Here is a 14,147-nt window from a genome sequence, read left to right as displayed (position 1 = left end):
ATGGTCAGACTCCATTTTATAAGATGTTATTGTGCAGGCACCATTATTCTTTGTAATGTTTTAATGTCTAATACGTTTTTGAAACATTTCTGAAATGAATGTAAACACAGCAGTCAGAGCTCACCATAAGGACAAGGCTGTTTTTTGTGCTCAGGAATAACAGGCCTTTTCCTCAGGAAGTTATCCAAACTGGGACCGTGGCGTCCAAGTGGATCATCAGGGGGCATGAACCTTGAAATTAAAAAAACATGTGTCAGCCATTGCACAGGTTTGCTAGAGTGAACTTATCCCTAGGTTTCTGAATAAAAGAATAATAAATTTGGCTAAACGTGGACAAGGCTATAATTCAGGGACTATATGCAGCTCGTGAAGATGGCACTAAATACCAACAAACATTTTCACACTTTGTGTAATATGAAACATGGTTTATGACGTTATAATTCTTCTGAAAGATCTTAATCATGACTTCAAGTATCCTGATGCCACAAAAAACCCTATGTAAACAGATGAGACAACAATCTTACTTGTCATTTACAAATGAGTACATGAGCAACCGCTCATCAATAAACTTCTTCCACTCTGGCTTCTCATTGGCAAGGTCTCTGTAATTGTCATTGGATACGATGATGCCGTCAGATTCGTATGCCAGTTTGACAATGAATCTGTCGTCGTAACACACCACCCTGCGTCCCTGCACACGGCGCGACGGGGTGAACACCAGGATCTTCTCCTTCTCCAGCCGCCGCAGGATCTCCTGATCTGTTGTGGGAGAAGTGAAATACAGGAGGACTGCGCTGGAAAGCACGTCATAACTCATAGCAGTATGTTGTTGTTGTTCTCCGATTGTTCAACCTGACTTCAGGTGTGGGTTCTTTCTACACTGTGGGTCCACACAGCAGGGCTCTGGTGTAAACAGGAGGCCCAGTACAGCTTGTGTCTGTAATGCCCAATCCTGCTTGCACCTGGCTCACTGAGAACCCCCCTGCCCACCCTGGGACAGACCCCGCCCTTCCAGTCAGAAGCCCCCACCACTGATGACTTCAATTGATACAGGCAATAAAAGCTGCCATGTCAGTAACTAGGGCACACAGAGCCAGGTGAAACTGTGGCTGAAATTTGTATGCCAAAATCTTAATGCAAATCTTAAAAACTTCAATGGATTTAGAAGTACAAATTCAGTTTGACCTATGGAATTCATGTGGAATTACCAGCTGCTTTCATGTTGGGCAGACACTAACAGTTTATCTAACAACTTATTTTGTTGTTGTAGGTTCTCAGGCTGACAGTCCTACTGCTCATTTGTATGCATCATTTTGTAAAGGTGTGCAGTGGATCCCTGATTCGTCAGGAGCTGATAAAGGCAGGCTGTGATTGGATGATCTGGTGTCATTTGGTGTTGCTATGACCATGACACAAATGAAAAACTTGCCATAAACCGGCTGTAACCTGATCAAGCATTTTACATTACTGGCACACATTTACTTTTATACAGTTAAAGTAGACACAACACAGCAAGATTACTGAAATTCTTAACTGTACAACTGCAAATATTTTAAAGCTTCAATGAATTTACATCCCGTAAATGTTCAAGGAAAATTGCATGACTTATTAATTAGACAGTTGGCTTCTACCTGAATCTATCAGGGCCTAGAGGTAATTAAAGATGCATTACCTGTAATGAGAGCATCTGGCCTGGATTGTTCTTTTCTCCAGGCAGGAACAAACACTGTGATGTCTTTATGGCCGCGGTCCAGAAACCAGTCCACAGCCAATTTAATCCCATGGCAAGAAAACACCTCCTTGTTCCCATGGCTGAAAAACCATTAATATAAATAGCTTAGAAAACAACCATCTACATTTGCTTAAATTCTTAAAGTCTCACTCTCTCTTTTTTAAATAAAAAAAAGAGAAAAAGATGTTCTCCTATCAGACTGCATTGTTAGAAGGCAAGCCTTTATAAGTGCGTTAAGATATCCTTAAGTAATGGGACTCCTTTATAATCAGATTCCACAACGTCTTATTTGGCAATCAAAATACAGTGTGTACATGACAATTCGATCCCAAATGTGTCTCTGTACACTTGCACGTTTCTACGACTGCCTTTCTTCAGCCGTTCTGCAGTGTTTATGCAGAGAGGACTAGTTCCTATCAATGTTAATTACTTACACATTGTCCTTCTGTTTGTTTCCTCTTTTATGATGGTGATGTGGGGAAATCTGAGAGTTACTCTGGAAGTGTAGGAAGGTCTTTCCATTTTACTGTTGAAGAGAAGGCCCTAATGGAAATTTCCCTACTTATGCCACTAGAGTTCTGTAACTCTGGAGAAATGTATTTTTTGGGTTGTATCAATTTTATAATTATTTCAATAATCATAGTATAGTTTGATTTAAAATTATTTAATTAGTGCAATTGTACTAATAGTAACTAATTGAGAATTAGTTCTGAGAAGTTTATATATATACACACACACACACACATATATATATATATATATATATATGTGGTCTATTCTGACTCAGTATGCCATATTTGACCTGGCTGCAGCCTGTCATATGCCCAATACAAACCATCTTCCACTTGAATAGGTCTTAAACCCAAGTCTACATGAAAACTAGCCCATTACAAGTCTCAAGAAATGCAATATATATAACAATGCTATTAACCTTAACATACCACAAAATAGTTATTTCAACTATGTTGTTATGTTGGTCCCCAAACAAGTGAGACAAGAACACAAATGAAAAACTATGAAACATGAAACAAATCATCAGCAAATCCAATCGCTAAGTTCTGAATTAAGGCAGAAAAGCAGATTCCTAGATCTGACTGCAGAGTTTATATTGCCAGATTTTCAGATTTTACTGGAACACTATTTGAAATTTCAAAACCATTCTAAACAACAGTACCAACACACACAACTTTACTGGAAAGATGCCACTGTGGTTTATTTTGACTGCCTTTATATGTGAGGGCACGATGACAAGCCAACTAAATCTCCATGAAGAGAAGCCAGGTCAAACAAGTTATCTTTTCAAATGAAAATGTTACCCAAAGGGGGGTGAGACATTGACATTACCAGAGGGAACTCCTGAATTACTTTTCTAACAAAGCTGCCACAGTGACTCAGCCTCTTTCTGCCATTCACCCAGAAATCTTGTCTGACTCGTAAACAGAAAGCTTTTGTTCCTCCCATCTGTTTTAAATGCATTGAATGCAGTGGTAGAGTTGTACTACTAGGCTATATTCTGGTGAGACACTGAATTGCTGGAATTGAATTGTTATTAATAATATGACCTTCAAATAAGGATCGAGTGAGGCACCGCAGTTTTGGCTGTTAGGCGTATGGAGTCCTCGGACTCTTGTAAACAGTGACCATGAGTCAAAGGCTTCCTCCCCAACAGGTCCTCTCTACTGCTGCAGTGCAGCTATAAGTCTGAGCAACAACGCACAGTGGCCTAAAGGCAGCTTTGTTAGAAAAATAATTCACAAGTTCCCTGTGGTGATGTCAATGTCCCACCCCCCTTTGAGTAGAATTCTCTCTCAGATAACCAGGGTTGCATTCGGAAACCTAACATTTTTGTGACTATTAATATGAGTGAATTTGAGGATGAGTGCTTTCTTTGTTTTTTTTTTTTATTATTAATTTTTATTGACACTTCATGATTTCTCCACTCCCATTTCCGCCCAATGTAAGCTTCATTCATACTCTAATGCATATTTATGTTTTGGTCAAATGCCACAAAAGAGTGATGGATGAAAGAAGTGTGAAAAATATTGGGTAAAAAAAAAAGAAAAGCAGCTTAAACACTCACAGAAGTATACAGAAAAAGTATGAAAGGTGTCACGAAAACTAGAATCAATAAGCTTCTCTTCTGAAACTAAAGCACGTGTGGGGAAAAATGGTCAAAGAAAATCTGTATAACCTCTTTGCCCCATCATATTTCAACACTTGCAATACTCATGCTTCCAACAATACACATACTTTACCTCAACACTGAATTTCACGTTGAACTTTTCAGAGCAGAATTTGAGTTTTTCCACACTTTCTCTACTGTTACATAATATCTCAAGGTTTTCAAAGCAATCTCTATTTTCAATTCACATATTTATTATGTTTTATGGTCTTGATTTTACAGCACACGTTTGCATACGTGGAATATAAATTCGTACATTGTAAAATGTGGGTTATTTCAGACCAGTATGACAGAGCCTGTCCACAGCAGTTTATGGACCTCCTGAGAAGGGCCTTACCTCATTGCCACGTTACTGCCGTCGATTACGATGGGTCTGAGGTTATCCGTGTCATCCAGCAGCTCCAGCTGGGGGGGGGACTCAGGGCGGCGAGTGTCAGCAGGCACAGAAACACAGGAGGAGGAGGAAGAGGAAGAGGAAGAACATGTGGAAGAGGAGGAAGACATGGATACACCTCCACCTCCCTGCTCTGCTTCCGACCTGCTCCCCAGCTTCACCAGCTCGCCCAAGATATCATTGATCAGCGCTTCGGGGCCCAGCTTATTGAGCACCAGTTGCACCTGTTCCTCAGAGTATCCCAACTTGAGTGCAAACTCCACTTTGGTCTGGTACTCCCTGAGCGCGTCTGGTGGCTTGCTCTCCTCGGGCTTTAGATCCGACTGGCTTTCCTCGGTCCTGGCTGGAGGCTCCACACATGGCGACCGACAGAGCTGCCGGTGCGTGTTGGGTAAAGACCCCCCGCTGGGCGGCCCCTCGGCGCAAGGCAGCTGCTCTATGTCACTGTCTGAGCCAGCACTCTCTTCAGAGTCTCCCAGGGAGCTGCTGTAGGTGTCCTCTGCTGACCCTGCCACTCCCTCCACTTTGTTCATCACAGGCTTCTCTCTCCCGGACCAGGGATCGCTCAGGCCAGACTGTCGGTCTGTGCTTTCCACATGTAGGTAATCCAAATCCAGACCCAGGTACAGGATGCTGTCTATTCCATCATCCAGGTGGTCCTTCAAGCCCATGAAGCTGCTGCATACATCCGGGTCCACACCTCCGGCACTGCTCTGCTCTTGGAAGTATGGTGCTCTGTAATCCTGCCCACCAGATTAAAGGACAAAGAATTAGTAGTGCTACAGCACACCTCCTCTCCTTCCACCCAAGTCCCCTGGTTGTTTTTTTTGACTTGTGGCCCTTCTGATTGAAACTTTTCACTGTGATCATACCTATGATGAACATAAACCATGTCCAGGTAAACACTGTATTAATACACACTCCAAAAATGTTTCTTACAGAGCTGGGTCTGTGGCATTAAAACACACATGTCCTGTAGCAAACTTCTCATCCTGATCTAGTGAAAATGTCTCTTGCCACAAAACACATAACCCTTGTCCAAAACAGATTATCGTTGTTTTATTTGCACTCAACATAGGAAACACAATTCAAATTAATATCAAATGCAAAGTGACATGCAAAGGGGTCTTCAAGCATTAATTTGAAAACACACCAGTAATTATCCTTTAGACATGGTAAGTACAGTATTTTTTTTTATTAAAAGAATATCCAATGAAATACTGTGCCACTATTCTGCTGGTACATATTTGTATTGCTACCCTGCACAACCTGAGCACTAGCTTTAAACTTGTTATGATATACTTTTATGAAACCCTGGGGATAATTCCTGGTGACATCCTTAACCGTGGAGAAAATGCTCTCTTCACAATAACATTCTGGCCATTCTGTTTGAATATGTAGATTTTAACATCAATTTGGTTCCAAATGAATGGTTTCTAAATGGCTAGGTGGACAGTGTTTGAAGTTTGTGTGCGCTTTAATTGATGTGCTGCAAAAGAATAGATGATTAATTATTTTGTGAGTTTATGAGGTAAAACTGATTCTACACTTCTAGTAATTAATTACTGGGCTTTCAGTTTGTCCATTAAAATAATCAACACACAGACACACATACTGAATGTTGAAAACAAACACCGAAAGTCAGTTACTGTGATAGTGGGAAATATGGGGTAAAGAAAGTAAACAATTTAGAAATGTGCTAATCTGGAAATTAATCTAGAAACAAATGCCACTTACCATATTTAGATCCAGTGCATCAATACTCGTACCCTATATTTTTTATTTTACTTTTTCTGTTAGGGTAGTTGATTTAATGTTGTCAACATTTAAAAAGAAGAATCACATATTTACATTTAAAACTGCGTGGACGCCATAATCAGCCTGCTTTTATACAGCAAAGTATGTCTGTTTTTGTTCAAACTGAAACAATGCGTCCATTGTTTGGAATGAACTTAAAAATCATGCATACAAAAAGACTGATGCACTGATGTGCAAACAGCTATCCAAAATTAATATTAATCGATGCATGAAGAATCTCCAAAACATCTTCCAAGCGCCCCATGACAATCAAAACACCTCTTGATCCTAATGTCAGCAATGTGTGTAAGCAGTGGTCTTATCATAACAAATACCAATGGACTCAATGATAAAACCAATGGAATCTGAAGCAATAATTTTAATAAGGAAGAATTAGGCCTCGTGACCATCAATCTTACCAGTACTGGTGACACAATCTTGCAAAATGTATTTGTAGTCATGGTGCCCTTTAGACAGGCCAGTATCCCTCACCCAAACCAAGAGAAACACACTCACACCATCACACTGAACAGAAAGAATGTGTGATCATTGGTTTGTCAGTTTCTGCTATGCCATAAAAGCTTGTTGATGCAGTTCCCTGTTTACAGTGCACTCACTTGCTCTTGATTTCAATTCCATCTCATCTCTCTTGCTTATTATTATTATTATTATTATTATTATTATTATTATTATTATTATTATTAATTCATTGTTTCAGAGATATACAACCTCCTCAGAAGCAAAATGTAATAAAAATATAAAACATGCTGAGGTAAGGAGTTGTGTTCTATTTTTCTGAAATAATGCTCTATAAAATAGCAGCTGTGGCCTTTTACTTATCCAAACAGCACAGGCTACATGTTACACTTCTGTAGGGCATACTTTATAGTCATATTAAAGTATGTGGAGAAAGGATTTTCAGTTATATAAATAAATACATAAATAACCAGACATAGCCTTTTACCTGAAGCACATAACCGGATCACAAACTGCCCATCCAATACAGATGTTCTTGAATATCAAAGTTTGTTTTATTTTTTAAATGTATAAACGTATAAACTAGTATTATGATCATTTTAAAAAGCAAGATTACAATTTAATGACACATCTGTCATCCTAAAAACATGTCCAGTAATTTGAAACAACCACAGGCTGTGAATTAACCAAATGATCGGTAAATCAAAAGTGTTCATTATAATTCTATAAGGAAGCACACCCCCTCCACTAACAGGGCTGCCTGTTGTCCCACTACTGTTTACTTCTCTACTGTATGCATCTCTTAATTTCTAGGAAAGGTCCTGCAAGACTTTATTAGAAGTTACCACAGCAGGACTGACTGACTAGCATATGTGGAATTTATTATCTGCTCTGGCCTTCAGCAAGCGCCCACTGAAACCTATTAAAGACAAATGTACTGGATAGAGAGCTGCCTAGCAACATGCCCCTTGTTGCTAAGCTGCTACTGCTTTAGCATGTCCTCATGAATGCCATGACAGTGAAGGAATAATTTGGTCCTCACAAAAGACCACAAAAGAGGCAGGGGCTCAAGTGTGTCTGGCTCGCCCTCTCTGAACAATGCAGCTGCCAAACCAATCTGGGCACTTTTACATTATTGTTCTACAGACCTTGCAGTCTGCTCCAACTGCATGAACTATTCAATTGACAACATATAGATTCCTTTTTCATTTCAGTAGTCAGCTGAGTCATAGTCAGGCAGACTCATTTCTCAAGGTCTCCAAGGCTTTTGCAATGGGAAATCATCCACTATTGCAAAAGCAAGTGGGAAAATCTATACAATAAAAACATGTTTAACAAAAATGATCTTTGACAAACTAAAGTGATGTCATATCATTGACCGGGGATCAGGCAAACACAATACCACATACATGGTTGAAATAATAATAATTTTAATTAAATCTGAATGAGTCTGTATAATTAAAATCTTACTGAATACCTTTTGGAACATGTAGTTACAATAGGGGCTTAGTTGGGCAGGAAAAGTCCATTCGAATTTTCAAAAGAACATAACCTGTTACTCGAGTCCTCTGGCGTCCCCTGCTACTAGGCTATATAGTACTTCTCCATTAAGAAACATATTTCCTGTGCAAGTAGTAATTAATAACAATAAGTACAATGGTCATCAGGCTGTCTTGTGAGTTACCATATACCAGAAGTATGTGCCATGGAAATGTGCTTTCAGATCCTTGTCAGTATAAAAACCTATGGCTATAGAGAACAATAAACATTACTGAATGGATGATCGGGTCTCTTGTTGCGGTTTTCTTTCAGTTATGCTACTGCAACAAAGTCCATCAAATTAATTAAGTTCCTAAAGTTTATGCTCACTATGAAACTTTCATAGACATTGAAAACAAAGATGCACTGTACACATAGAGTTGTGATTGCCTGGAGCAAGCCTTTTGAAACTGAAATGCTGGGTTCCTTCAATTAAACAATTCTAGCAGAACCTACTTATGTTTCAGTTTCTTTCAATGACTCGGTTGAAACAGCAGAGCTATGCCTCTACCACATTCAGACAAACGTTCTGGTTGTGAATTGATATAATTTATCAAAGTAATAAAAGTCAAACAGGTAATTTTTCATTTTAATTTCCCATTTCCCAAGAGAGGCTTATCTTAAGTACAAAGCAAACCATATTGCTGCTGTCAAAAATAAATAGAAAAAAATTCAAGAAGCCATATCAGCTAAGTCATTTTCTTTGTATAAAGCAGGACAGCTGCATTTCTTTTCTTGACCTTGATACAAATAGTAGTTATTGCACAACAGAATAAATCCCAATCAAATGTGCAAAATAATAGTAAGTACATGCTCTCCATAATGAGCACCAAACAATATTATTTCAAGGTTTGCAATCACAATTAACTAATTTAATAAAAATAAATGACATTTAAAATGCAAATGAATGCATGAATGAATTACATTAGACTGCAAAAGTGCACCCTTCTGCTAAACGTACAGCAATAGAAGACGCACCATATTGACATTAAAGAGAATCAGGCAGGGGTATGGATCAGAGCTCTAAAGCAAAGTTAGGAAGTCAAATACAAAGATTTGGACAACTTTTTTGTTTCTTCTGCATGTCAATCTTTAAAGCAACATGAAGAGAGCTGAATGACCCAGGTTTCAGACAATTAAACTATTTGCACAATCTGGAGATAATGCTTCTGTTGAGAAACAATAGGGCATTAAGACAGGTCAGACAATATGCTACATCAACAAAAATGGCCTTGCAGATAATGGACAACTGCCGTGGTCACTGGCTCCAAGTATGCTTTAAAAATGTTGTGTTTTGTAAAGAAACACTGACAAACCTTTCATCCTTCCAGATCTTCAGAGTAAAGAAAATGTCTATTTTAAAAAGACGAACGACTTTTTGAATCATAACTACTGCAAAAAATATGTATTTACATGTATGTGAAGAACTGAAAAATGAAAAAAGAAATGTGTCAATTATAATACAAATAAAAAATACACTATTCCAATTATTAAAAAAAACAAAAGGATTACAAAAATAAGTTTTTAATCTGATATTTAAGTACCAGTATTTATTTTGGTGTAAATGACAAAGAGCAATGTGCTAATTTCTGTAAACAACAGGATCATAAAAAGTGTAACAATAGATTTTGTGGTTTACAATTTCTAAGCACCTAAGTGCATAGACCAGAAACTTTTGCTCTAATTCAAGCTAATTTTGCTCTTCTATTCTTAGTTCTCATTTACAGTGTTACACTTGTAGCATTGACTACTGTTTTAAAATTAAAAGTTATGAAATGAAATGTGTAAAATGTGTAAACATTTAAATATTTTAATATGAACATTGTACGTTTGTAGCCTGATAAAGAAACTATTATGGAATTAAGAGAAACCTCCACATGCCAGAAACATTAATAGAAGTGATAGATTTGTTCTAAATTGTGGAGTATAAGAGGACAAAAGAAAAACTGATAGAATATATAACAAAGGAACTGTGTGCATTTTTGTTTGTGTGCATTTTCATAGGCATACAAGAAATCTGTGAAAGTTGCAATAAATATCACTTCAAAGTAAGCCTGTGTTTTCTGGCTTTTATCCTGTTATCACTCAATGCATGTAAGAATTATAACAATGTAGCCTACTTGCTGTTGTCTTAGAAACTACAGGCTTGGATGTAAAACAATGTCGAAAGTATTATTAGAAAATAATAAAATAAAAAACAGAAAACAGAGTTCTGAGTTTAAAATAATAGCTTATTTTAACCCTGAAACTTACACAAATAAAACTTTTCCGAGTTATGTTTCTTGGGAAAAAGGTTCTTAGTCTTACGCGTGCAATTTTACTAGAAGAACAATACAGTAAATTAATGTTTTTAACTACAACAGACTTATTTAGTGCCTTATTGAAGACTGATCATCTTCAAGGTTATTCACCAGACAATAAATCCGTACATCATGTAAAATCAGAAAACCATTAAAACAAGGCCAAAATCCTCTGACCAAAAAAGCTAAAAATCTGCAAATTAACTTAATTTTTTAATGATTAAAGAATAACTACTGTGGATAACATTTTCAGAACTGATTTGATATGCATCTCCTACCTTGTTCAGAATTGCTCTTGCTACACTTTCAGTGCACAGACTGCCCAAGGAATTCTAATCGTATGCTGTGCCATTTGCTCCAGTAAAAGTTCACAATATTTGTGAGAGCAGAAATAATGAATATGTAACAAATGTCTATTGCTAAAGTCCCTGTAGGTTAAATTACTATTGTACTGCAAAGGGTCTGTTGTCTGCATTACTGCACTGAACAAAGGAGGGATGTCCCATTGAACTGATCAGCTAATGCCAAGAGGGCAACAGATGTCTACTGGAACCACAGGGGACCAGCAACTGGTGGCCTGCCCATCTTCTGAAAACTTTCAATAGGCTTATGCATATGCTCGCACAATGGGCCATGTGATACAAAGGAGAACCTCTACTTAACCCTTTAGTGGCCCTCTGTGAAATATCTCCAATCTCTGGAGCTCTTTGTGTTCTAACTCCAAGTTTGCAGCAGCAACTCCTATGGGGTTTCACCCCAAAAGTTAGATATGGCACACTCCACAACAAGAGCAGACAACCTCCTAAATGTGCCAGGTTTAATCTGACAACCTTGATAAACTTTGCAATTCCTTTATAAATAATGTGTTAAAGACATTGGCCTCAGCTGATAGAGAACACCAAATTGAGCTTTACAGATTTTAATAAATATACAACTGAATTTAAGTCATGTCCCTGACACACAGTACACCCTACATAGAAACTAGCATAATCAATATTGGTACAAATCATTCAGACTCGTATACAAAATAGAATGGATTTGAAGCTGTTAAGTATATTACTAAAAAAAAAAAAAATTGTGCAAAAACAAAACAAAAATGCATATGGAGTAAACTACTATTCACGATCTCGCATAAAGAAACCAAAATGCAGTAATGTCGTTACTATATGTAGAATAGAGAATAATACAATACTGCATAATGCAAGGAATCCAGTCCCACTTTAAAACGTTTGTTGTCCGTTTTATTTTTTTATTTTATTTTAATACAACCAGCTGAAGAAAAACAGTAAAGTACCATGCAGTCTGTACAAAAGTGAAGACCGCAGCAGGGTTTTGTACAAATCAAAATATCCAAGTTTGAGTAAAGATCTACACTTACCACTGGATCCTTGAGAAACAAAAGGAAATCCTAGGAAACTGCCCTTGAAGAAACAACTTTGCTCATTGCTGTATGTAAGAAACACTCAAGTTTGTGGATACTTTCCTGGTTTAGGTGTCGGGACAGAGGGAAAAAAAAAAGATCCCCAGGTTTTCTGCTTTCTCTATTTCCAAACCAAATCCCAACTACTTACATTAGCTGGAAAGCACACCGACATTGGCTTCTTTGTAGTGATCCCCAACACCAACTCCTCGATACAATTTGTACTACAGACTTCCAAGGCAGGCAAGTGGAACAATGAATAGCTGAACAGATGGAGCTACAATGTCTATGCTTCCCCCATTAGTGAGTGGCCCTCACTGACCAATGGGAGCAGAGCTACCTCACAATGAGCTGCACAGGCAGATGCAAGCCCACTGCTTCGTCTCACATCAGGCCTGGAGGATTCTAAGATAAGCAAGTCGCTGTCACTCCAAAGGTCTACCCCGGGCAGCCTGTGAATCAACAAGGGGTGTGCTGCAACAATGGGCTAAACAAAAGGGGCTAGCAGGCAGCTGCTGCATTAGGGCTCAAGTCATTAGGGAGCAGGCCGCCAGTAAGAAACACCTGGCTTGTTGCGAACTTCAGTCTCTACCCTTTGTTTTGGGTTACAGAAACAATGACCAGAATTATGTTTAAAGTATTCCGGGTTCCTAAGAACAATTTTTGGCATTAAAAAAAACTAAAAAAAAAAAAAAAAAAAATCTTTAAGAGCACAAAATAAGTCTGCTAAAAATATATTATCTATTTCTGGTTTAACCATCCAGTAACATTAAAGTGGTCTGCCTTTTACTGCAGAAGCCCTGGAACTTACCACAAGGAACAAAAAGGCTTATTCTAGGTTTATTGGGGTAAAACATTTTTAACTGAGGGCAAACATTTGTCAGTTGTACTTGTTCCTGTTTGACATTTTAGAATTCTGCACTGCAATTAAAAAAGCAGCATTATTCAGTAATTTTAAAAATGCATACAAAATTATCCACAAAATACATGTTATTGTACAGAATTGTGTCATCTCACTAAGTTATAAAATCTCATAACAAATGCTGGAGTCAATCCCTTAAAATAGTTTCCTTCTCTGTGTCTGTAGAACTGATAAATATGCAATATTTAATTAATAAATGTAATTTATATATTATCACATCTTTGTCTGTAGGCAAATTGTGTGTCACAAAGTGCTCTCATTTTCTTTCATTTGGTAGGAGAATATCCACATTCATTGTATTTAAGGTGTGGTACTACTAAGTGCTTTGTCAACGTTTGCATGAAGTACAATAACATATTCCTTAGCAACACAAAAGATATTACTTTTGCAAGTGGGAAAAATGATTTATGCAATTTTCTTTCTAGGGGCAAATCAAAATTTAAAAACGAAATGGGTAAAAACTGAAAACAAATGAATGTAGGCTACCTCACACAAGTTTTGCCTGTGTTTATTAGAGCACTTGCCAAGTGCTCTAACTTGCCTTGCCTTTAACATGATTTTCAGATGATCATGTAGCTGTGCACAATGTGAGCTCCTGGCTATTCCTTCATTACAACTGCACTTCTAAGCGTAGCCTGTCCTCACAGCGCTGGCTCCTGAAAGCCATCTGCTGTTGTCTAACTGTAAACAGGTGCTATTATGTGATGTGGGGGGTGGGAGCTTGTTAAGTCATAATAGTTTATAACATCTATATTAATAGAATGCTGTACTAAAATTTAGAGTGCGTTTAATAAGAGGTTTGGAATGTAAGCAAAGCAATTTATCAAGTCTCTTTCAGTATCCCTATATCAAACCAAAAATAAATTAAATAACCAACTGTCAAAAAAATGCCAATAAAAAATAATCAAAATAAAGCATTCAATAAGGCCTAGCTAACTTTTTGATTTAATCATTATTCATAAATTAGGCAAACTGCTATATATGTATTTTAAGGCTTTCTTCACAAGGTTTATAGTTTTATTTTGCATAGCTTTGTTTTAATTTAAAATGACCATATATGCATATGTTTACAATTTAATTTGCATACATGTGGTAATGAAGATATAAAACCTCTTGTATAAATCACTAGTAGAACAATAACTGTCAAAGTTGAATGAATCATTCAAACAACAGAAATAAGATAACACTTGGTGTGGAACTTTAGCATAAATGGAAGACAGCTCCCTACGTAAAATAATTGGAAATTAATAAAGATACTTTATAAGAAGGGATTGTGCAAAGATCTCCAACATGTACGGGGAGCGCAGTTGCAGCTCCCCCACCTCCCCCACTCAATCTGCAGAGGAACCTGTTGTGCGCGGAGTGCAGCAGCTTCATTAGCCAC

General features: G+C 37.6%; 1 protein-coding gene across 2 annotated transcripts in view; it reads right to left on the bottom strand.

Annotated features, from left to right (window-relative positions):
• The window catches only part of LOC136751124 (probable ribonuclease ZC3H12C), a 29,082-nt gene that overhangs the window by 8,538 nt on the left and 6,397 nt on the right, over positions 1-14,147 (bottom strand). The window contains exons 1-5 of one of the 2 annotated variants that reach the window (XM_066706458.1): positions 11,993-12,097; positions 4,252-5,051; positions 1,673-1,812; positions 525-759; positions 125-231 (exon numbers count right to left, since the gene is read on the bottom strand). In XM_066706458.1, coding sequence (XP_066562555.1) covers positions 125-231; positions 525-759; positions 1,673-1,812; positions 4,252-5,051; positions 11,993-12,016 — 1,306 coding nt within the window. In that variant the 5' untranslated portion in view covers positions 12,017-12,097. Of the gene's footprint in view, positions 1-124; positions 232-524; positions 760-1,672; positions 1,813-4,251; positions 5,052-11,992; positions 12,098-14,147 lie in introns of those variants that run through there. The other variant, XM_066706457.1, reaches the window with a different exon arrangement.

Source organism: Amia ocellicauda, chromosome 6, assembly GCF_036373705.1.
Source record: "Amia ocellicauda isolate fAmiCal2 chromosome 6, fAmiCal2.hap1, whole genome shotgun sequence".
Taxonomy (NCBI): domain Eukaryota; kingdom Metazoa; phylum Chordata; class Actinopteri; order Amiiformes; family Amiidae; genus Amia; species Amia ocellicauda.
This window is presented reverse-complemented; position numbering and strand designations above follow the sequence as displayed.